The sequence below is a fragment of the Panthera tigris genome, chromosome B4 (genome assembly GCF_018350195.1).
Source record: "Panthera tigris isolate Pti1 chromosome B4, P.tigris_Pti1_mat1.1, whole genome shotgun sequence".
Classification (NCBI taxonomy): domain Eukaryota; kingdom Metazoa; phylum Chordata; class Mammalia; order Carnivora; family Felidae; genus Panthera; species Panthera tigris.
Window position 1 is genome coordinate 133978806 of NC_056666.1, and position 25930 is coordinate 134004735.

Genomic DNA, 25930 nt, shown 5'->3' on the forward strand with positions numbered 1-25930 from the left:
TTTTTACATGTTTCCACGATTACATCATATTGTTTTAATAATGAGAAACAACCTCCAATAAATCTTATTTTTAAGATCCCTGATTCTAGGCTAAGCCCCTCCCACAGGCCCAAGCTGAAGCTTCCCTGTGAAAACGCCCCAAATCCGGAGGCACCTTTCTCCTCTGTTGCAAGCCCTGCCATCTATCACCTTTGCTGTACAACCCACGGAGACACAGGAGAAGTTCCCGACACGAACCACATAATCCACACTAAATGCTTCGGGGGAAAACGAAATCCCACGAGGGGGTTACTAATCCTTGGAGGAAAATGATTCATTCCAACTTTTAACGTGGTGACAGCATCCTCGCTGACAGCAAGGACACGCATCCGCCTCCAGGTGAGTCGAGCTCCATGGCACAGGGGTAGCGTGTGGAGCGGGGCGAAGAGATCTAATTAACGAATTCGCTCTGCACACCACAGCTCCCGGAGACCGACAGCCAGGTCACCGGTGCAAGATGTGATGGCAGAATGTTAATAAATATTGATCGCACATTCTCAGAGAGCTCCCGGGCACCATGGCGGGAGGCAGCCACGGTACTTAGCCTTGTTAAATGTATGATTTAACTCGGGTTTAAACTGAGGTCCAAATTCGCAGCCTGTGTACCCACAGATTTCACATGAAATAGTAATGAGCAAGGGAACATACAAATGAAAACTTCTGAGGTCCTCTGTATCTTAAACAAACAGAAAAAGACCCTTTCATAACTGGGCCGGGCCTGTCCCATCACTGCCTCCCCCTAGAGCCTCTGAACACCCAGGGGTGGGCAGGCAGCCTCCCTGCTCCCGGGGCAAGCCTCAGGGCACAGGAGCTCCGCAAGTCCGCTAACCTCCGAGCCCTCCCCCTGCAAGCAAATAGCATGGCAGTAAATGAAATGTGTTAATTTAAAACCCACAAGTACATGGCGTGACCAAGGCTCCCGCTGCTCCAATCTGCCAGAGAGCTTATGAACAGCAGGACACAGACAACTGGAGCTCAAGGGAAGCACTTGCTCCTTACCTGGGCTTTAGCAGCGCCGTGTGCTGGCGGTCTCTAGGTTGGGCCACAGGGAAACAAACGGCAGAGCCCACGTGGGGCTCGGCCACCTTGACGCCATAGGGGTTTAGAGAAACGAGGAGGGGGGCCACGCTGGCTGGAAACGGTGCCACCCGAGAGGCAGAGGCGGCTCCGTCCGCCTCCCAGCCACGAGGCGTCACCAGCTGTGAGAGACCATTAGTAAAATATGTCTGAAGCTAGGAAACATGTTCCCTCTAAGTTAAAAAGCAGAAAAGAAAGAAAGTAATCTAAGTACACACTACAAGCAACTAGAGTTAATGTCAGGTACTTCTGCAAATGCAAGGCTCCTAACAAAATCTGCCAGAGACCACGTCCACCTGTGGCAACATCTCCCGCGCAGACAGACTGCAGACAAACGCTCTCATCTGTGCTTGGAATACCCACAGGCCACCAGGAACCGCCATCACGCTCCCGGCAGGCACAAGAACCAGGGCCAGAGAGCTTAGACACCCGCAAGGGCACGGGGAGCCTCTTCTTGGCTGCCTCGAACCAGCCCTTGCTGGGGGGAAGGGGCGCGGTGAGGCCTTTCCTGAGGTCTCTCAGCAGGCGCCCGCCCTACACAGCCAGCCAGCCTCTCGATTTGTTTTCCTTAAGCCCCTGGTGATATCCCGCACTGGCCAGAGGGCCTGGTCAGCACTTCCACACACTGAAGTCAAAGTAAATGGCTTGCCGGATCATCACACACGCTGGAAAAGACTCACAAGGTTGTCTCGTCAACAAGACGGCTTCCAGATACAAACACCGATGCCCCAGAAGAGGATTCCGCTTTCATTTCTCTCTACGCTCGTCTTCACTGAGATCCTCATAACAAGCTCCTTGGAGCTTCAGATACTCACATGCAGCCATAGCCACCCTGGGTGTGGATGGTAAACTCGAGGAGGGAGGAAAGGAGAGGGGAGGGCTCGTGTCCTTCACACGTGCCAGGCTCCGGAAGCTGTCACCAGCTCACCTGCAACCCATCTCAGAGCTAGTTAGTACTTAGATTGGTAAAATCCAGGCCGGGACACGGGGACCCGCCGGTCTCACCCGCCTTGCTGGGCCCAAGGAGGGGACTATCAGGGCAGGGCAAGCAAGGCCTTGGCACTGCTTCTAGGGCGCAGAGGAAGGGAAGGGCCAGACACCAGTCCGCTCATAACCGCCAAGGGCCCTGAACCCACTCTGCGGCAAGATCAAGATCAAAGTGCAGTAAGGGTGGCTGCAGAAAGCGAGTTTCCAGCTGGGCCTCCTCCTGAGGGGAAGAGGAAAATCCCCTCCAGGCTGGATTCTTTATGCACAGTAGTTATTAATGTGCTACCGCAGTCCTTTTTTTCTTTTGGTCTTAATTGTTGTGGCTCGTTGCATTAATATGTCATTTTTTTTGAAACTAGTGCTCACGTTCTCCTCACTGCATCTCCCCGGAGCCCCAGGCTGCGCCCGTGACGGAACAAGTAGCACAGGACAGCCAACCATGATGTCACCAACGCAGGACCAACAACAGGTGGAGGGAAGGTGTGGCAGCTACAGACCCTCAGGAGAACAGGATTCTGTTTCCATGGAGATGTCCCCAGCAATAAACGTTCTCTCTTAGACACGGACAGCCCTGTGAAGGTCTGGGTGGTTCGCAGCCAGGCAAAGATGAAAGTGTTCAACTGTTCCTTACAACAAGTAGCAATGAGGGACTCTCCACCCAGGGACATATAATTAGGAAGGAAGTCAATCAATGAACGCCTTTCCTGGACACACAGATCCGTCACATACAGAACCGAATTCCTCAGGAGACCCTGTGGGATAAACACAAGCATCTATCCCCACAGAGCAGTGTGGCCTTCTGGGTCACTGCGACTCAGGTCATCAAAAAAGACTGATAAATCCCAAGACACGGTCATCCTGTGGTGCCGCTTCCTTGGTCCCAGATCTTCACGTGGAGCAGCGGTAAGGCCAGCAGCAGCTGGGGCAACAGCGTCAGGGCCTTGGCCCCACCTGGGCGCCCCCCTGACCCAGGCAGCCTCCCTCTCACCGGATACTCGGCCACCAATTTCTGCCAAATAGTCATGTTCTCAACTCACCTGGGAAGGCCACACAAGACAGGCTCAAACAGAGAGTGACAAATACCATTTTCTTACTAATCTTCAGCTGGTGAAGCAGCCCCTGCTTCCGTGCAGAGTGGCGGATCGAGCAAGCCTCCTTCGCAGAGGAAGAGGAGCCCAGCGCCACTTCCCAGACGACCCAGTCCCGCCGCCGGAGCTTGGGGGAGGCAGTGAACTAAGCCCAGGCTTTCCAGCCGCTAGCCACACGGGGACATGTAAAGTTTAAGTTTAAATACAATGAAGTAAAATAAAAATTCAGTCCCTCGTTCCCAACTAGCCGCATGTTAAGCACTTAGTGGTAACACAAGGCTTGTGGCTACTATGCTGGAGAGTGCAGATCTAGAACGTTCCCATTATGGCAGAGTCCCACCGAGCATCCTGCTTAATCCCTAGAGAAACTGCCAGGAGGCAGGCCGTGAGCCTGGTCCCTAACCTGGCTGGCGCCCCAGGGTGCAGACAGGGAGTGCACTCATGCGGGGGTGGGGGTTGTGTACGATGTTATCTGCCTGTGGCTCACTGGATGTTTCTGGGCAAAGCCTCAGGGCAGGAGATCACCTCTCACCTGGCCACTGACTGGGACAGCCAAATCTCACAGTATTCCCCGCACAAAATTATAAACTGCCACAAACTTAATATGTTTAAACATCTTCATTTAAAAACCACGAAGCTTAAACTAGAAAGAGAATGTAGCCAGGGGCAATAATCGTGACAATGAGAAAAGGCAGCGGCTGGCTCCTGAGGGAGAGGAATGAATGGCTATACTCTGGAATATGCTGGACCACAACCCAGGGTGAATGACAGCTCCGACTCAACAAAGAAACATGGAGGGGAAAGGAAGAAAGAGAATGGAAAGGACCGACTAAAACCCAAGATCCCTGAATTGACATCTTAAGGCTGTCTTCCTACTCGCTCTGGCCAAGCAGCGTCCCAGCCACCAGCTGCCCTTCAACGTGCAAATGCATACTTTCATGAGAACTTTGGCATAATAAGCATTATCTTTCTGGATCTTTCTGGTGTTCAGCTATGCCTCCTATGGAAACTTGGAAGGAAAATCAGAGAGGGAGAGGAGGAATAAGAGAAGGACCTGTGAGGCAGAGGGCCTGCAGCTCCAACAACCACAATGGAAGGAAGCAGCATCCAGATAACACACTTCTCCCTGCGTCTGTCGGATTCTACTCTGTGTGCCTCACGCTGCTGTACCTGCTTCCGCCACCTGCTCGGCCATGCCCTCCCCTCTTCCCTGCCAATTCTAAATCAAACCTCACCTTCTGGGGAGAGCGGGGCTGCCTCCATGGAAGGAGGCACTCCTTCCTCAAGCACTCAGGCCTAAGAAGCATCCTGCCACTCGCTGCCCTCTCGTGGACCTTCCCCTTTTTCTCCCCCTCCTTCCTGAATGAAAGTACAGTAAAACCTTGGTTTGCGAGCATAATTCCTTCTGGAAACATGCTTATAATCCAAAGCACTTGTATATCAAAGTGAATTTCAAGAACCATTGGCTCAGTCGTGATGTGACATTCGGCGTCACGTACTACTTGTATTGTGAGACACTGCTCACTTATCAAGTTAAAATTTATTAGAAATGTTTGCACAGAACAAGTTACTCACAATCCATGGTTTTTACTATATTATGAGGGCCGCTGAGGTGAAGCCCTTAGTCACATGCTCAACAAGTTACAGGTGAAAACGTCCACTGAAAGGACAGGAGTCTAAAAGAAGAGGACTTTCCCAGGCTAAAGCTCTGAGTCAAAATTTAAGGCGTCATTGGGGCACTTGGGTGGCTCAGTCGGTTTAAGCATTCGACTCCTGATTTAGGCTCAGGTCATGATCTCACAATTCGTGAGATCACGCTCCGCACTGGGCTCTGTGCTGACAGCGCAGAACCTGCTTGGGATTCTCTCTCCCCCTCCCCTACTTGCACTCTCTTTCTCTCTCTCAAAAGTAAATAAATACACATTAAAAAAAAGTTTAAGGCTTCTGGGGCGCCTGGGTGGCTCAGTCGGTTAAGCGTCCGACTTCGGCTCAGGTCATGATCTCATGATCCATGAGTTCGAGCCCCGCATCGGGCTCTGTGCTGACAGCTCAGAGCCTGGAGCCCATTTCAGATTCTGTGTCTCCCTCTCTCTGTGCCCCTCCCCTGTTCATGTTCTGTCTCTCTCTGTCTCAAAAATAAAGAAACGTTAAAAAAAAAAAAAAAAAAAAAAAAGTTTAAGGCTTCTGCATCACTCACTGGATGGAACTTCCTGGACGAAAGTTTCCCCTTCTTTCAACAGTTACGACACTGCAAAATACTACTCTGATCACATCAACAGACATGGAAAAAGGAAAAACTGCAGTATCCTTTCATGATAAAACCACTAAACAAACTAAGAACAGAAGGTAACTTCCTCAGCTGCATCAAGAACATCTATGAAAACCCCATAGCTATCATCACATTTAATGGGTCAGAAACAAGGCACGGAGGTCAGCTCTTGCCATTGTTACCCAACATTATGCTAGATGTTCTAGCCAGGGCAATTAGGCAAGAAAAAGAAATAAAAGGCATCTGATTGGAAAGGAAGAAGTAAAACTACCCATTTGCAGATGACATATCTTGTATGTAGAAATCCATTAAAAAACTATTAGAACTAATCAACGAGCTGAGCAAAGTTGCAGGATACAAGATCAATAACAAAATCAAGTGTGTTTCTATATGCTCACAATGAACAATGTGAAAATTAAAGCAGGGAAACAATTCCACTCACAATCACACCAAAAATAGTAAAATACTTAAGAATAAATTTAACAAGTGTAAAACTTAAACTGTGAAAACTATCTCGTCTGGTCATGAGTTGGAAGACATACTACTGGTTAAGATGGGAAAACCCCCCAACTTTACCTGCAGATTCAGTGCAATCCCTAGAGCTCCAATGGCTTCTCTGTACAGAAACAGACCAGTTGATCTTAATTAAAATTCACAGGAAATAGTAAAGGACCCAGAATAGCCAAAACAATCTTGAAAAAAGGAATAAAACTAGAAGACTCCCACTTCCCAATTTCAAAATCTACTACAAAGTTACAGTAATCAAGACTGCGTGGGACTGGAGAAAGTCCAGAAATAAGCCCATCCGTCTATGGTCAACTGGTTTTTGACAAAGTTGTGCCAAGATCATTCCACAAGGAAAAGAACAGTCTTTTCTACAAATGGAGCTAAGACAACTGAAATCCACATGGAAAGAATGAAGTGGACTCCTACTTCACACCATATATAAAAATTAACTCAAAGTGGACCAAAGACCTGTGTAAGAGCTAAATTCTTAGAAGAAAACATAGGCATGAATCTTTGTGATTCTGGATTAGGCAACAGTTTCTTAGATATAAGAAAAGGCAGGGACGCCTGGGTGGCTCAGTTGGTTAAATGTCCGATTTGAGCTCAGGTCATGATCTCACGGTACGGATTCGAGCTCCGCATCAGGCTCTATGCTGACAGCTCGGAGCCTGGAGCCTGTTTCGGATTCTGTGTCTCCCTCTCTGTCCCTCCCCCGCTCACGCTCCATCTCTTCCTTCCTTAAAAATAAACATTAAAAAAAAAAAAAGTGAACAACCACCTAAACGTGCATCGACTGTTAAATGATAAATAAAATATGGCCTAAAATATGGTGTCCTTAAAATATGGTTTGGCAATAAAAATGAAGTAGTGACACACGTCACAACATGGATAAACCTGAAAAACATTATGCTAAGGGACAGAAGCCAGTCATAAAGAGTATGTACGGTATGATTCCACTTCTACAAAATGCCCCAGAACAGGCACATCCATCAAGACAAGAAGTAGATCAGTGGTTGCCAGGGGCTGGAGTGGGTGGAGGGCGAGTGACCGCTAATGGGTAGGAATTTACGAGGTGATGAAAATGTTCGAAAACTGATTGTGGTGATGGCTGCACAATTTTGTGGATCTACTAAAAACCACTGAATTGTACACTTAAATAGTGAATCATGTGAATTATATGAATAAAACTGTTATTATGACCCCATTTCACGCCTTTTTATTATCCTCTCTGCATTCCTTTAGAGTTGACAAACAGAACAGGGTCAGAAGTGACAAAAAGAACTATAAAGAGAGGAAAGAAGGCAGGGAAGGAAGCAAAATGTACATCCCGCCCTTCAGATGCTCTGGATAAGGGTACGTAGTCCCGTCTTACCTGCGTCAATGGCACACGGGTAATGGTATCGGAAGGAGCAGCCTTTGTTGTAGCAGCCCAAGGTGGCACCTGCCTCCTGGCAGTGGGAACATTTCTGGAAGGAAAGAAGTGCACCACATCAGCATTCCAGAGTCACCCTCTCCTCCAGGCCTTCCTTAAACCCCATCTGTCATACCTCAGTACGTCTCTGTGGTTACAGGTCTGTGGTGGTGGGGGGGGTGGTGGGCTGGTCAATAGCTAACCTGCCACCCACTGACCACACGGTGGAAAGGATCCAGCAGCAATGTTTTAGGCCAGGCCTCACAAATGTCCACAAACAGATCAAACAGAACACCGCGGTGGGGCAGGGTCCCCAGACTCGCCTATGGTGCTCCTCCTGCCCACCCACCCGCAGACATGCTTGCCTGTCCTTTCCTCGTTCCTGCCGCATCCTAAAATGCCAGCTCTTGCCTGTTTATTTCTGCTGTGAAAGTCTGGGGTAGGAGGAGAGGGTAAGATAGTAGAGTTATATATAAACCTTTTAGAATTAAAAGTGGAATTTGGTTTCTAGTTCTTGTATTTGTAAGATTTTATTTTTATTCTACTTTATCCCAAATGCCCAATACAAGTATATTTCCCTTTTCAAAAAAGATGGGCTCCTGTGTGCAAATGGTATTTTTATACACAAATCCTATTTTAAATGCACTAGGAAACCTGCCACAAATTTCTGGCTAAGTGAGACACTATTCTGTAATTGAGATGCTCCCCCTTACATGGGCAGGTTTCCTTAAAGCGGGCACATCTCTATCATCCTGTGATGCGGTGGCTGTGAGCTCCCAATCCTGTCCGCATAGGAAATGTGACCTATCAAAAGTCATCGTTATTTGTAAAATTCAACCAACTTGGCCCTACCGAGAAGGATGCAGACTCTTCAGGTGGCTGAGGCACACCGCGATAAGGCTACCTGCATGGCCCAGACACTTGTTCCTGATTCTAGGAAAAGTACCATGAAAAAGTTCTCCCTCAGCAGTCATACTTGTGGAGAGGAATGGCTCCCCACACATGCCCTCGTGCTCCCTGAGACAAAGTGCCTCAACGGCACCCCCTTCTCCCTCTTGTCTCGTGCAAAGGCAGGACCCAAGTGGCAGCCTCCCAGGGGACAGTGTGGTCCCCAGATCTGCAGCAGTTAGGACCGCCTCGCCAGCGGGAGGAAGCTCGCCTGGATGGTGCCGTGGAATGGGCGGGACGCCCGGGACACCCCAGCACAGAGTAGCAGGCCCGGGACCAGGGAGCCGGATCAAGCTTCCCTGGTGCTGACGCTACAACCACACTAGCGCCAGCGACCGCAGAGCCCGAGTGCCCCCTATGCAACGGGTGTCCCTGCGTGCCACTGACGCACACCCGCTCAGTCAGCCCCGTCACCTCCACTCTCCCTCCAGATGAGGTGCCTGAGGCACCAGAGAGAGTGTACTCGCTCCGGGTCAGAGCAGATCCGGGCTGACCACCCCTGGCATCCTCCAAAGACAAACTCGGCTGGAATAGGGTGGTAAGACAGGTCTTTCGGGGGCTCTGCCTTCCTCTCAGAAGACCAACATCTTTCTGAGTGCCGGTGCTGAGTAAATGTTTGCCCTGTGCCCTCGCACCCTTGCCAAGGCACAAAAGATTACTCGGCCTGGAATAAACCAAGGGCAGCTGGCAGCATTCTGAGTGGCCCGGGACCGTACCTACCTTTGTCAGTGCCACAGAGCACCTTCAGGACAAAGGGAACATGGCTGACTGGTCAGGGGCCCTGCCCGCGGCAATTCCTGCTGCCTCACCTCTGACTCCAGGAGCCCCCACCAGTCAGGTATCCAGAGCGCTTGTGCTCCAGGCCCTCCCTACCCTGGAGAGTGAATCTCCATCAGTGGTGGTCATTTACAGGTGGGTGCAGCAAGCCTTTCTGGAAGGAAAGTCTGCAGTTTAAGGAACTTCTAAGGAAGTTTCACCCCTCTTAAAAAGGGACAAGAGGCAGGAACAGGCTGTCTGCTCACTCGGCCCCTGTGAGGATAGGATGGTAAGATCTGCTGCAATCTTCATATCACCATGAGGGGACAGCTGTGAAGATAAAGCCCAAGCTGCTGAGGACAGCAAAGTGACAGGGTGGAGGGAACCTGGACCTCTGAGACCCTGCTAAGGATTACATTAACTAGGTCAGGGACCAACCCATCTCCAGACTGTTAAGGGGGAGGACACTTAAAAAAAATCACTTTTGGGGCACTTGGGTAGCTCAGTTGGTTAAGCGTCGGAGTTTGGCTCAGGTCATGATCTCGCGGTTCGTGAGTTCGAGCCCCGTGTTGGGCTCTGTGTTGACAGCTCAGAGCCTGGAGCCTGCTTCTGATTCTGTGCCTCCCTCTCTCTCTGCTCCTCCCCTGTTTGCGCTCTCTCTTTCTCTCAAAAATAAATAAACATTAAAAACCTTTTAATAAAAAAAAAACCCCAGACATTCTACACAGACCCCCTATGAAAAGCAACCTGGAGCAGGATTTGTCATCACCCAAGTTCACAGACAGGAAAGGGAAGCAATCAAGCTTGGATGTGAACAAGGTCCATTTCCTTTCTACCTCAGCACATGACTCTGTCCCCTGCAGGGCTCCTCAATGCTCCCTGCCCTGAACCAGCCCACAGACCACAGGTACTATCTTTTGCATAAAGAAAGCAAACTCACCACTCATCAATGATGATGCTTGTTTCTTTCAGTTAAAAAGCATAATTAATTTACTATATTGCATCCAGAGGAGAAAGATTCCGTTATGGTATACTTGGGTCTTGAAGAAAGGACATTAAAGAGTTTGTTTTGTATGTATGTATGTATGTATGTATGTATGTATGTATGTATGTATGTATTTCAGTGGTTCTCAAAGTGTAGTCCTTGGACCAGCAGCATCCAAGCATCACCTTGGAACTTGTCACAAATGAAAATTTTGGGATTCCGGGAAGACGTTGGGGTAGGCAGGACCAGGAATCTGTCTCCCTACCTGGTCGACAACTGAACTGGCCAAATCTGTCTGATAGAACTATTTTGGAACTCTGGTGTCTGTTGTAGGCGTGCAACTTTCAGGGGAAGACTTGGGTGGTAAACTGCAGCTAATTTTGGTCAGTTCCAGCTCCTGGCACAGTGGCATCCATCTCCCGTTCACAGCCAAGCTCCAGGCAGCTGTGCACACGATCCTGGAGCAGCTTGCACACAGCCTGGGGGAGCCAGGGTGGGCAAAAAGAACCCCATCCTCCAAGTATCAGTGTATTGGGGGGAATCTCTGTTCTGACTCATTATTGCTCCAGATCACAGAGGTGCAGATGGAGGTGGCTAACCACGCTGTACCTCCCCCTGACTGTTGTAAGCCCCTCCCCTTCAGGCTGAAGGGACTTCTAGGAGATTTAAAAGGCTGGCATCCTCTCCTCACCATTTTTTGCTTTTTTCCCTTCTGGGAGCCAGACATTAAAGAGTAGGATGTTAAAAGAACAGCTATATACTTGGGTGCAATTAGAAAGCGACCCATGTGTTCCCACGGAAAGTCTTAGTAAAAGACCTGAGAAGGCTTGAGTGACACCTCAAGCTGATCCCAGACACAGAAACAACATACAACAATTGAAAACAAACAAACAAACAAACAAACAAACCCAAAACAATTAACAACCTCCCAAAAAGCAAAGTTTGGGGAAGGGGGAAATATGATTTTCAGAGTGATCACATTATTAAATTCAAATTTCCAGTGTTCAACAAAGAAATCACAAGACATACATAGAGACAGGAAAGTACAGTCTATTTGAAGGAAATAAATTAAACAACAGAGACCTTCCCTGAAAAAGACCTAACGGCAAGTACACCAACGACTTAAAAGAACTGTCTTAAAAATGCTCAAAGAAAGAGAAAGTTAAGAACACAATGTGTGAACAAATAAAAATAGCAGTAAAGAAGTAAAGAAAACCTAAAAAGATACCAAAAGAAATTCTTAAAGCTGAAAAGTGTAACTGGAATTTAAAAATTCACTAGAGGGATTCAAATGCAGACTGGAGCAGGCAGGAGAAAGAATCAGTGAACTTGAAGATAGGATGATGGAAATGATGGAGTCTGAGAAACAGGAGGGAAAAAAAAAGAAAGAAAAAAAAAAGACTGAAGAAAAGTGAACAGAGCCTAAGGGAAACCATTAAGTAGACCAACATAGGCAGTGAGGGAGTCCCTGAAAGAGAAGAGAGTGGAAGGGGCAGAGACAATTTTGGAATGGCTGAACACTTCCTAACTCTGATGAAAGACATAATTATAAACATCCAAGAAGCTCAATGAACTCCAAGAAAGACGAACTCAGAGACCTACAGTGAGACACATTACAATCAAACTTTCAAAAGCCAAAGAGAGACTCTTGGGAGAAGTAAACCATCACAAGCAATCCTCTCTGTAGGACTACTTGCAGATTCCTTATCAGAAACTTTGGAGACTGCAAACAGTGGGCTGATACATTCAAAAATCTAAAGAAAAAAAAAAAACTATCAACCAAGAATCCTATATCTGGCAATGCTGTCCTTCAAGAATGTAAGAGAAATTAAGACACTGCCAAATAAACAAAAACTGAGGGAGCTGATGGCCGCTAGACCTGCTCTGCAAGATATACTCCAGGGAGCCCTGCAGGGTGAAGTTGTACAGAGGAATAAAAAGCTTAATAAAGGTAAACACACTGGCAATTATAAATACAGGTGCTATAGGAGCAATGGCTTGTAACTGCATTTTTTGTTTTTCTACATGATTTAAGAGACTAATACAGCTAAAGAAAAAAAAAACCAATTAGTGTAAAAGCTAGTACTACTGTTAACTTTGGTTTGTGACTGCAAATCTTGTTTTCTACATAATTTAAGAGAACAATACATTTAAAAACTTATTAGTTTATGTTTTGGGGCACACAATGTATAAAGATGTAACTGGGGGACATCAACAACAGAAAGGACTGGAGCTGCAGAAGGGCAGAGTTTTTGCATGCTATGGAAATTAAACTGGCAAAAAAAATAGCTATTAAATATATAGGAAAGGAAATGACAAAGGAATTTAAATTTTCCACCATTAAAAAACATCAACAACACAGAAAAAGACAGTAATGCAGGAAATGAGGGACACAAAAACCATAAGACATCTAGAAACAAAATAGCAAAATGACAGAAGGGGCTCATTATCATAATTACTTTAAATGTAAATGGATTAAACTTTCCAATCAAAAAACAGAGACTGGCAGAATGGATATAAACTTATGATTCAACTATATGCTATGCATAAGAGTCTTACTTTAGATACAAAGACAAAATTGACAAAGTAAAAGGATGGAGATACTCCATGCAAGTAGTAACCAAATGAGTGGAGTGGTATCCTATTATCAGACAAAACAGACTTGATGGATAGAAAAACCAGACAGAAGAAAGAAAATAGAGGACTTAACCTTATAAAGCAACCAGTCTAACAGACATACACAGAACATACTACCCAACAACCAAACACACTTTCTTTCAGTGCACACAGGACACCTTCCAGGACAGACCACATGTCAGGCCACAAGGTAAGTCTCAACAAATTTAAAAAGATATCATACAAAGTATCTTCTCTGAGCACAAAGAAGTTCGAAATGAGTAACCAAAGGAAAACTGGGAAATTTAAAAAACTGTGGAAATTAACATACTTTTAAACAAAAAGTGGATCAAAAAAGAAATCACAAGGGAAATAAAAAATATTTAGAGACGAATAAAAATAAAACCACAACATATTAAAACTTTTGGGATTCAGCAGAAGTGGTGCTAAGGGGGAAATTTATAGCTATAAACACTTACATTAAAAATAAGATCTCAAAGCAACTATCTACCTTTATAACTTAAGGAACTACAGAAAGAAGAACAAACTAAACCCAAAACTAGCAGAAGGAAGGAAATAAAAAGGATTAGAATGGAGATAAATGAAACAGAGATCAACAGCAGAGAAAAATCAGTGAATCCAAAAGTTGGTTCTTTGCAACACTCAACAAAATCAACAAACCTTTAGTTAAATGGACTAAGAAAGAGATAGGAGACTCAAATTACTAGAATCAGAAATGAAAATGGGGGCAATACTATTGATTCTACAGAAATGAAAAGGATTATAAAACAGTACTATAAGCAACTGTATGCCAATAAATTGAATAACCTAGAAGAAATGGACCGATTTGCAGAAACACAAAACCTACCAAGATTAAATCACAAATAAAATACCTGCATACACACGTAACTAGTAAGGAGATTGAATCAGTAGTAAAAAATCTCCCCCCAAAAGAAAAGCCCTGGACCTGATGGCTTCACTGGTGAATTCCACCAAACCTTTGAACTATTTCAACACTGAACTATTTGAACTAATACCAATTCCTGTGAAACTTTCCCCCCAAACTAGAGGAGGGAACATTTTCAGAATTATTCCAAGGCCAGCATTACCTGATACCAAAGTCAGACAAAGACATTATATATATAAACAATAACAACACAAAAAACAACAAATATCCTTTATGAATATGATATAAGAATCCTCAATCTAAATACTAGCAAACAGAATTTAGCAGCATATTAAAAGGATTATATGCATGACCAAGTGGGACTTAGTCCTGGAATGCAAGGCTGGTTCAACATAAGAAAACTGTTTGTTGTAATACATCACAACAGTATGAAGGAAATAACCACAGATCAACTCAATTGATGCAGAAAAAGCATCTGACAAAATTCAACACACTTTTATGATAAAAACACTCAACAGAATAGGAATAGAAGGAAATTACCTCAATATAAACAAAAGACATATATGAAAAACCCACAGGGAATATCATACCTAAAGGTAAAAAGATGAAAGCATTTCCTCTAAGATGAGGAACAAAGAGAGGATGCTGGCTTTCACCACTTCTATTCAACACAGTACTGGAGGTTCTAGCCAGAGCAATTAGGAAAGAAAAAGAAATAAGAGGTGTCCAAACTGGAAAGGAGAAGTAAAATTATCTGTTGGTAGATGTTATGACCTAATATGTAGAAAACAAACACTAGAGTCCAAAAAAAACCTGCTAGAATAAATGAATTCAGCAATGTAGAAAGATACAAAATCAATACACAAAATATCAGTTGCATTTCTATACACAAACTGAATAACCTGAAAAAAATTACACACACTTTTGATTTCCAATAGCATCAACAGAATATTTAGGAATTAACTAAAGAAGTGAAAGACTTGTACAATGAAAATTATAAAACATTGTTAAAAGAAATTAAAGAAGAGATGAATAAATGGAAATCCATCCATTTTCATGGATTAGAAGACTTCATATTTAATTAAAGCGTCAATACTACCCAACGTGATCTGCATATTCAAAAAAAATCCCATTTTTTTTTTTTTTTAAAGAAATACCCATCCTGAAATTCATTTGGACTCTCAAGGGACCACAAATTGCTAAAATAATCTTGGACAAGAAGATAACTGGAAGACTCCTACTTCCTGATTTCAAAACTTACTACAAAGCTACAGTAATCAACAGTGTGGTCCAGGCATAAAGACAGGGATATAGACCAAGACAACAGAGCAGAAAGCCCTGAAGTGAACTCTGGCATATAGAGTCAAATGATTTTTGACAAGGGTGCCAATACCATCCAGCGAGGAAAAAAGGACAGTCTTTTCAACAAATGGTTCCAGGAAAACTAGATATCCACATGCAGCAGAATGAAGTTGGACCCTTACCTAACACTATATTAAAATCTTAACTTAAAATGGGTTAAGAACTTAAATGTAAAACCAAAACAATAGAACTCTTAGAAGAAAACATAGGGCAAATGCTTCATGACATCGGGTTTGTCAGTGATCTGTGGTTTATGACACCCAAGGCCCATATAACAAAAGAAAAAAGACAAATTGGACTTCATGAAAATTAAAAAAAAATTTGTGCATTAAAAGACACCATCACCAGAGTAAGAATGGTGATTTACACAATGGGAGAAAATATTTGCAAATCATATACTGAATAAAGCATTAAAATTCAGAATATACAGAGAATGCCTAAAACTCAATGGCAACAAAACCACCTATTTCAAAAATGGGCAGAGGCCCTGAACAGACAGTTCTCAAGGCAACATACAAATGGCCAATGAGCACATGAAAAGATGTTCAACATCACTCATCAATAGGAAAATGCAAATAGTAAGATGTCACCTCATACCCATCAGAATAACTACTATAAAAAAAAAAAGAAACCAACCCAAGGGCACCTGGGTGGCTCAGTTGGTTGATCGTCTCTTGATTTCAATCAACTCAGGTCACGACCCCAGGGTCATGGGATTGAGCACCATGTAGGGCTCTGTGCAGTACACGGAGCCTGCTTAGGATTCTCTCATTCTCTCTCCCTCTCTCTCTCCCCCTCTGCCTCTCTCTCAAATGAAAACCATACAAAACAAAACAAAACCCCAAAACCAACAAGTGTGGCAAGGATAGGAAGGATGTGGAGAAAAGTAGAACCCTTGGGCACTGGTGGTGTGAACGTAAAAGGAATAGCTACTGCGGAAAACAGTATGGCAATTCCTCAAAACACTCAAAACAGAATTATCGGGGCACCTGGGTGGTGCATCTGGTTAAGCGTCTGACTCTAGATCTCGGCTCAGGCCATGATCTCACAATTTGTGAGTCTGAGTCCCTCACTGGGCTCTGTGCTGGTGATGTGGAACCTGCATGGGATTCTGTCTCTCCTTCTCTCTGCCCCTCCCTGGCCTGTACTCGTGTGCGCGTGCTCTCTCTCGAAGTAAACTTAAAAAAATAAAAAATACAAGTAGAATTACTGTATGATCCTACAATTCCACTTTTGGGCATACAGACTCAGAAATGAAAGCAGGGTCTCAAAGATATTTGTACACCCGTGTTCACAGTGGCTCTACTCACAATAGCTAAGATGTGGAAGCGACTCAAGTGTCCACTGACAGATGAGTGGATAGGTAAAATGTGGTGTATACACACAACAGAGTATCATCCCGCCTTAAAAAGGAAGGAATTCTGATGCCCTGTTACAACAGAGAAACCCTGAGGACACCATCCTCAGTGAATTGCACCCGTCAGAAAAAGACACATACTGTATGACTCTACTTACATGAGACAGCCAGAACAGTTAAGATCATAGACACAGAAAGCATAATGGTAGCTGCCATGATCTGGGGATAGGGAGGAGAGAATGGGAGTTAGTGTTTAATGGGCACAGAGTTTCAGTTTTGCAAGATGAAGAGTTCCAGAGAAGGAAAAGGAAAAAGAAACGTAAATTCTCAAGGCCCATCTCAGTCTGTGCCGTGACAAGTGTCCACGCAGTTCTGATGCGCAGTACAATGTGAGAACCCTTGGTCCAATTTCAACTCTCCAACTTTTTAGCTGAGGAAAACAAAGACCCAGAGACGTGCAAGAACTGGCTGAGCTAGGATTTCAGGTGTCCTGGGAGCCATTTAGTGCTTCCCTCACTATACTTCTGTCCCCTACTGACCAATACCAATGTAGATTATGGGGGGGGGGGGTGATAGGCAGAACTACGCCCCAAAATGTCAAAGATGTCCAACCTCATTCCCAGAACCTGCCACCTTACATGGCAAAGGGACTTTGTAGATGTGACTCGGTCAAGGACGCTGGGATGGGCAAGAGCATGCTGGAGTCTCCAGGTGGCCCCAATCTAGTCATGGGCCCACTCAAGCAAAGGAGCCCTCCCAGAGGTAGTGAGAGTTGAGGGTTTTCGGGAGATGCCAACGCTGCTGGTTTCAAAGACGGAAGAAGGGGCCATGAGCCAAGAACGGGGGCGGGGGGGGGGGGCGGCCTTAGAAGCCGGGTGAGACATGCAAACAAATGCTTCCTTAGAGCCTCGAGGAAGAACAGAGCCCTGCCGGCACCTAGTGTCACCGAGTGTGAGCCTCGTGAGACCTGTGCGGGCCCTGAGACCTACAGAACTGTAAGATGACAAGTCTGTGCTTCCAGCCCCCAAGTTTACAGTAATGTGCTACAGCAGGGATAGGAGACTAGGACGTGGGGATTTCCTGTGAAAATCTCACAAGAAGGAAGTAACTCTTCATTTTCCTTTTACGTTCTTCAATGTAACCGATTTCTCCCTCATGGCAACACCCACAACTTTCCTCGCTCTTTATTAGACAAATTCTGGCGTCATCAGTGACACTGGACCTGGAAGGGACGCTGGCTCTGTCATCAGTGCCCTTGTTTCTGGTTTAAGAAACAGGCAAAGTGGCCAGAAGTACCAGCACTTCAAATTGCAGCCCTTTTTCTTCTGAACCCCAAGCTCGACACTCTTTATACCACATGGCCTTCCAGTCCCCTTCATCCACTCAACTCTCCAACCTTTGAAAAGTACTTCCTGCATGCCAGGTGCCAAACACAGAACAGAAAGACCTCTCTCTACAGCGTCTTCAGTTTCCATCCCATACCCCAAATCAATACCCAGGCTAATACCATTTCCAATTGGATTTTTATTTGCCTTTTACTTAAAGAAGCTGTTTACACTATCATTCTCCTACAATGCAAATAATACAATAAAGTCACTGCACAGCTAAATGTCCTTTGTTTTGGACTATACTGTTGTTACAAATTTGGGGATATTCATTCCTAGGGGAGGTTGAGGCCACACAATACTGCTCTCCACACAAGTGAGATACACAGTGGGGCTTCAATCATCATTTCTTTTTTTTTTTTTTTTAATTTTTTTTTTTTTTTAACGTTTATTTATTTTTGAGACAGAGACAGAGCGTGAACGGGGGAGGGTCACAGAGAGAGGGAGACACAGAATCTGAAACAGGCTCCAGGCTCTGAGCTGTCAGCACAGAGCCCGACGCAGGGCTCGAACCCAAAGACCGTGAGATCATGACCTGAGCCGAAGTCGGACGCTTAACCGACCGAGCCACCCAGGCGCCCCTCAATCATCATTTCTAAACCAAGGAATGCTTTTTTTTTTTTTTAATGTTTATTTGTTTTGAGAGAGAGAGAGACAGAGAGACAGAGAGAGAATCCTAAGCAGGCTCCGTGTTGTCAGTACAGAGCCTGACCTGGGGCTCGATCCCATGAATTGTGAGATCATGACCTAAGCTGAAATCAAGAGTCAGAGACTCAACCGAGAGCCACCCAGGCACCCCAAGTCAAGGTATGTTTTTTTCCTTTCAGTGTTCATTTATCTTTGAGAGACAGTGAGACACAGAATCTGAAGCAGGCTCCAGGCTCTGAGCTGTCAGCACAGAGCCCAACGAGGGGCTCGAATCCACAAACCATGAGATCCTGACCCGAGCCAAAGTCAAACACTTAACCAATTGAGCCACCCAGGTGCCCCTCAAGGTAGGTTTTCAAACAAACAACAGCCCAATCTTTCCAACGGCAAAATTTTCATTTATTATTGAAGAGAATGGGGCGCCTGGGTGGCTCAGTCGGTTGAGGGTCCGACTTCGGCTTGTGTCATGACCTCACGGTTTGTGAGTTTGAGCCCCGTGTCGGGCTCTTGTGCTGACAGCTCGGAGCCTGGAGCCTGCTTTGGGATCTGTGTCTCCCTCCGTCTCTGTTCCTCCCCTGCTCATGCACTGTCTCTGTCTCGCAACAATAAATAAACATTTAGAAAATATGTTTGTTATTGAAGGGAATAAAGGTTATTTTTAAGCAACTCTTGTCATTTCTGATGTTGTTATCTTGGCAAATGGATTGTAAAACGTATCCTTAGTTTTGGGGCACACTTAAACAACAGAAAGTGGCCAAACACCCACCCCGACCCTTTCAGCAGCCCTTCTCGCTGTCCCAGAGGCAGGGCTCACTGACCGGAGGTGGCAAACTGCAGGAGCTGAATCGCTTAAGGGCGGTTTAATCCGTATCTGCCAGGGGCTCTGAGGAAAAGTTTTGCGTGCCTCTTCATTCACAGGAAGCCTCTTTCCTGGGAGATGTAACGGCGACCTGAATACTCGCTCTGTTTAATGAGCATCTCGAAGCAGCCTCAGAGCACCGAAGCATTTGGGTCAGAGCATTATTAGTGCTGGTGATAACCGGTCCCGTTCAAGGTTTGAAGATCACACGTGCCGCCTCTACTGGGCCCGAGATGGCTTTTATCTGCACGCGCTTTGTGCGTGCTCACGTCATTTACCCACTCCCCTTTGTCCACCTCCCCTCAACCGTGAGACTCACTCTTGTGTCCCCAGGACAGCACGCCGCGGGAACCGTGAATATGAGCCGGCGCAGTGAGCGCGAGGTCTGACGAATTCCAGAGCTTGAGAAAAACGAACGAGGCTACTCTTCAAGAGGAGTTCAACCGCTGATGCTGGTAGCGCTTGGAGAGCGTGGAGCAAGGTGTGTGCTCCCTCTTGGCTGCCGGCAGGGGCTTTTCCCCCCTCTTTTAATTATGCCTTCGAGATCTAGGACACAAGCCTCTGCTGCCGGAGTAATCTACTCTAGCTACGTGGCAGCGACAGGGCCGATACACAAGGAGCTGCCCTTTAGGGCCCTCAAAGCATCTTTCTTTGACGCAGCTCTGCATCCTATCAATTTTCTTTCAAGAGCACTTCAAGGTGTCGGCCAAAGCAATCCATATAAAACCTTATATGTTTTGGGTCCTTGCTTCCTCGGAGCCAGATAATCTCCTTATGTTCCCTCACGAAAGCTCACCAGACCAGCTAGAGCATTTTCCTGCTGCTTGCCACGCTCAGACTCCAGAGACGGGCTTGGCGACAGCCTCTGGAACCCACACCATGGCCCAGAGCGCCACCAAGGCTTCAAAGCCAACCCTGGAGGGCCAGGGAGACGCCCAGGTCTTTCCCAGCTCTACAAGACACGCAGCACACGGGCTTGAAAGGTGTGCTTGTGTCCCACAGCTCTTCTAGCAAATGCATCAATTTTAGTAACCGAATCCATTAAATACACCTCTCAGTAAATTGGGATGACACCACCGTAAACGCCAGTCGGTCACATTAGCAGCACTCACTGGCTAAAGGGTGTGTGTACCTGAAAACAAAGTGTCAGGTTTGACCAGCTTTTCAGAAAACATGCGGACAGCCCAATGTCACTATCATCCAGGTGTGGAGCCGCGCAAGGGCCGGTGGAAAAAGAACCTGAGGGTGTCAGCTCTTGTACCAAAGCCAAAGTCAGCACGCCAATGTTACCGTCTGTAAGATGGGGATAACAATATTCGCTTTAACTTCCTCGTAAGGTTCTTATGTGAAGTAACTGTGAAATGTCTTACAAGTTAGAGTTATGTAATTACTAGGACTTATAAAAACATGGAAAACACACCTTCATCTATACCGCGTCATATTTTTGACGGTTACTGATGTCAAAATTAGACCCACCACAGACCAAGTAGAGTCTATTAAGACAAACTAAGTCAAACAGTTATTTTTTGAAACACTTCCCTTGCGAATCCTGCCTGAAACAAGCCGACCCTAGGTGGTCCTGAACACCCGCCACACAGTCATACTGCCGCTTTGGGGGGTGCGTATGGTCAGCTTTTCTCTATAAATAATGGCAATTAGTTGTGGTGTTTTGTGCAGCACTTTCGCGATGGAAGGTACTAAGTAAACAAGGAGGAATAAAACTACACACAATCAAGTACAAATTAAACACTTGCGGGAGATCAAGAGCATCTTAACGTAGCCAAAGCAGACACACTGAGCACAACCAGACCGAGGAAAAGTGCCCTGCAGGCTGGTCCCCTGCATCTGCAGATACTTACACCTTCCTGTTACGTGGACAGCAGGCCCAGGCTGCCTGTGCCGGTGTCACGAGCCGCACGCTCCTAGCCACAGTTCTCCCAGCCCACCCCCACCCTTGTTATGCAGCCCCACTCACTCGCGGTGGAATGATCTGGAATAATTTCTCCTGCTGCTTCTGGGTGTCCCTGCCACAAGGGGCTGAGGGCCCGCAGGTGGGAATGCTCCTCCCAACACTTCTAGAGCCTAACGGCTCATCTCTGTCCCCTGGGAGAGTCATCTGCTTCCCACCAAAACCAAGAGAAAAAACATACACACGCACAATCTTCCTTAATCTGATCATTATCTTTCAGGTATAAAAATAATCTAGAAGTTGAAATGATACTTTTAGACCCCCCCCCCCCACTCCCCTCCCATGTCCCAATCAAAAAGCGGTTCTGCTGCTGGCCCTGAAATTATTAGTTTCTTTGGGAAAGCTTCTCAAACGACATGATAAACCTACAGTAATAAGGGTCTCTGTGGCCGAGTAGGGGTTGAGGGGTGGGTGGTCCTGGAGGTGGAGCAAAACACAAGACAGCATGATCAAGGTCAAAGTCAACATGCAGCTGTTCTAGCAGTCTCCCAGTTACATCCCTGATCCACGAGGACAGTCTGTTCCCTGAATCCCCTTGCTACTGTCTTTGTAGTCACAGATGGATTTACAGTAAAGTTATGCTGCTTTGAATGAGGCCAGAGGGCTTGGGATTAAAGGACTCTTTTCTCTTCATTAACAGTGTCCTTCCTTGTCTTTCTGCACTTCATCTGCCAAACAGAGGAAGCCAGGATTTAGCTACAACCTTGAGCACACGAACAATATATTTGGAGTACACATGCCTTTATACAACAGATATGTTGATTTTACCATTCAGCAAACAAATAAGAAAAGATTAGGTGTAAGATGCAGCTGGGCAAGGAAGGGTGTCTTTTCTCTAGAAGACTCTATCACATACACCTTTTTGGTCGTTGCTGTTTTATAAATCTAGATTTTCACATGGCAGTGTGCCGAAGCAAGGTACACCTGTTTCCCTCCGTCAGACGGGAAGGGAAGTATTGGCTGACAGGTGAAAGTCAGGCTGGTGCTTCTTTACAGAATCACGGAATGCAAGTTATTCTACTGAATATGATGAAAGGATTTTGACTTCCTGATGAGCTCTTCTTGGGACTTTTAATTCGCCTCATTACCGTGTCCACTCTGAGTCAACGGCACAAAACTGCGAAGTCCAGGAACTGGGAACACGGGTTGGAGGAAAGCGAGTAGGAACTGGATCCCTTGGTCCCTAGGGGCTGCTAACTCCTTACCTTCCCTGGAAGGTACCTCACAGGTGTGGTCAAGGGGCCTTGGATCCTCAGGGGACTTCGCTTTGATACTTAAGTTTGCTTAAATGGTGTCAACTTCAGAAATGTAAAAATCCTTCCTTTTTTATTATTCATTCAACACATTTTTATTACATGCCTGTGGGCAAGGCAAAGAGGCCCCCAAACTGAGGACCCAAAGTCAGGGAGTGTCTGCCCTCAGGAAACTTCTAGAAGAACTGGGATGTGTTACGATGTAAACGGGACTCTCCAGCTTAGAGGCAGGATGCCCACCCGGTTAAGGTCGGGAAAGCACTCTTGAGGGGGTGTTGCCTGAGCAGTCTAGCTGTGACGGAGGAGCAGGAGCTACTGGGGCAAAGAAGGCAGGGAAGGCGTCCACCACAGGGGGAACAAACAGGAACAAGCAGTCAGGGTGTGGGAGGTGCATGTGGTGGAACAGGATTCTGAAGGGGTGGAGCCAGATGAGCAGGAACGTGGGGCCAACGTCACTGCCAGGTTAGGGGTATCATGGAAGTTTGTGTGGGAGGGTGAGGAAATGCATACAAGAGGCTGCACTCAGAGACACTGAAGATAAACCGGTAGGACTTGGTGACAAGCTACAGCCAGGAGTCTGTGAGTCGTGTCTTGGGAGCCCCGGTGCGTGGCGGTGCCTTCGCTTGGTGCGCGAAGTCGAAGGGGAGCCCTTCGGGCATCAGCACAGGAAGATTCTGATGAGCAGAGGACTCTCAGAGCCCCAGCTCTACAAGCGACTTACCTTCAAAACATTCCGTTTACAGAGTAGAATGTTTTGGACCTAGAACAAAATCTTGACTGGAATAACCAGGAATGGGTTTAATTTCAAATGACATTTTCTGGGGTAACTGAAGATAAAGCTAGAAACCCTTTCCGGAACACATTACACTATTTTGAATTAAATTCATAATCTCGGGGCGCCTGGGTGGCGCAGTCGGTTAAGCGTCCGACTTCAGCCAGGTCACGTTCTCGCGGTCCGTGAGTTCGAGCCCCGCGTCAGGCTCTGGGCTGATGGCTCGGAGCCTGGAGCCTGTTTCCGATTCCGTGTCTCCCTCTCTCTCTGCCCCTCCCCCGTTCATGCTCTGTCTCTCTCTGTCCCAAAAATAAATAAAAAACGTTGAAAAAAAAAAAATTAAAAATAAATAAATAAATAAATAAATTCATAATCTCTATTGCCTCAGAGTGATGATTCCATTATTAGGAATATTCTTGTAAGATACTAGGTAAAGACTAGGCGTTATCAAAGTGACCCCAAGATAGAACTTAAAAACTTCTAAAAATGAATCTCAGGGCACCTGGGTGGCTCAGTCAGTTAAGCGTCTGACTTGGGCTCAGGTCATGATCTCACAGCTCATGGGTTCGAGCCCTGCGTCGGGCTCTCCATTGACAGTTCAGCCTGGAGCCTGCTTCGGATTCTGTGTCTCCCTCTCTCTCACTGTACCTCTGGGACTTGTGCTCTCTCTCAAAAATAAATAAATAAACATTAAAAAAAAAAAAAGAAGAACGTGTAATAGAAAACATTACAAAAAAGTAAATCTCTGCTGGGAAGCTTTTTTTCTTTATCATTTTCTTGTTTATTTTAAAGTGGAGGGGAGAAAAAGAATGCAGTGAAAGACATGTTCCAGTTAGTTAGCTGACATCTCCTATATTTGCCTTCCTTGCATTCAGTGGGGAATGTCGTTTCCTGCCTCAAATACTGGCGTCTAAAAAGAGATGAAAACATGAAATGAGAAAAAAGGAGAGAAAGCCAGGTTGGAAAAAGACCTTCCTTGAGAAAGGAAACCAACCCCTGGCCCTGCCTCTCACCAGCCAGATGAGCATGGCCCAGTTAATCTATTTAAACCTCGATTCTCTCAACAGTAAATAGGGGATAAAATCCCACTGGGAAAAAAGGAAGGAGGTGGAGAATGTTTTAAGAAAACTGGTGAATGAGGTGGGGGTGGGGGCATCTGGGTGGCTCAGTCTGTTAAGTGTCTGACTCTTGGTTTCAGCTCAGGTCATGATCGTGCAGCTTGTGGAATTGAGCCCCACATCGGCTCCATGCTGACAGCATGGAGCCTGCTTCGGATTCTGTCTCTCTATGCCCCTCCCCCATTCGTTCGTTTTTTCTCTCTCTCTCTCCCTCTCAAAATAAATACATAAACTTAAAAAAAAAAAAAGAAAGAAAACTGATGAGAGGGAAAAAAACTCAAACCATATAAAACTCTAAATGTGTTTGACAATGAGGGAAGAGTGTTTTGTAAATGACATGTAAGGTATTCCTAAGACACCCTGCATAAAAACAGAAGGAAAAAGTTCCAGCAGTGATCCCAAAGGGAATGGACAGCCATTCCAGAACAACCAGAGCCCCCCCTGGGCTTATCTGCAAGGCCACGGGAAGCTGGAGATGGACAGCAGCACAGACTTCCAGGAAGATCTGGCTTTTAAAACAATCCACCACTGGGGCGCCTGGGTGGCTCAGTCGGTTAAGCGTCCGACTTCAGCTCAGGTCATGATCTCGTGGGTCTGTGGGCCCCAGCCCCGTGTCAGGCTCTGTGCTGACAGCTTGGAGCCTGGAGCCTGGAGCCTGCTTCCGATTCTGTGTCTCCCTCTCTCTGCCCCTCCCCTGCTCATGCCTCTGTCTCTCTCTCTCTCTTTCTCTCAAAAGTAAATAAACATTAAAAAAATTTTTTTGACACAATCCACCACTAGCAATTAAACACAGCTATTACTACTTATGTGTGCTTGTTTTGAATATTTATCTTTTCACTGGAACATTTTTAACAGACCAGGAACAGTATTTACCCCCTCTCAATTATATGTCTTCATATAAACACTTCACTGATGACAGTGGTCTCTGAACACATACAGGTCCTAGTAACCATTTCTACCAGGGTGCCCGCAAAGCTGAAACAGTTTATAACGATCACATATGGAATGAACTTCAACTGTTGATGAGGTGGGTGCAGATACTGACTACCTGTTGTAGGTTTTAAATGTTCTAGAATTCCCTCTCCTGGACTTAGAGTCTTCAGGTTCAGCAATAATAAAGGTACAAAGGCAAGACAAAGCAATATAAGCGATTTCCCTAACAAAATGCATCCACTTGCCAAATTTAAGTTAAAACCAATCTCTATCCCCCCACTTTCTGGAATATTAAACTGTGAAAAAAATGTTAGCTTAATCGTTTTTCTTTTGCACAAAACGTACAGTTATGTTAGTATACATTCTTCATAACTCCACCTATCAAAAACTCCACACAGGTTTCGCTAAGGATGAGGTTTCTTTAGGCTAACCAGACCTTGGTTTTCTCCAGTTTGTCATTTTATCCTACACATAGTTTACATTTTAGCTTACCTACAAGTACATACACTCCATTAAAATAATTCTAATCAGAGGGCATCTTTTATAGCTGGGGAAGAAAGCTGTGGCTTTGATAAAACGTTATACATTTTGTTGAGGGGGATTTTTAAATATTACAAATAAAAGAGATTTGTGCCCTTTAGGAAGTTAGAAAGGAGGGGCTTGGGTCAGGGAGGTTTTTTAAAG

General features: G+C 45.7%; 1 protein-coding gene across 7 annotated transcripts in view; it reads right to left on the bottom strand.

The window, feature by feature from the left end:
* The window catches only part of TCF20 (transcription factor 20), a 102897-nt gene that overhangs the window by 7058 nt on the left and 69909 nt on the right, over positions 1–25930 (bottom strand). For 6 of the 7 annotated variants that reach the window (XM_042993423.1, XM_042993422.1, XM_042993419.1 and 3 more), the window contains exon 3: positions 7340–7433. In XM_042993423.1, the coding sequence (XP_042849357.1) occupies positions 7340–7433 (94 nt within the window). Of the gene's footprint in view, positions 1–7339; positions 7434–7743; positions 7813–25930 lie in introns of those variants that run through there. The other variant, XM_042993424.1, reaches the window with a different exon arrangement.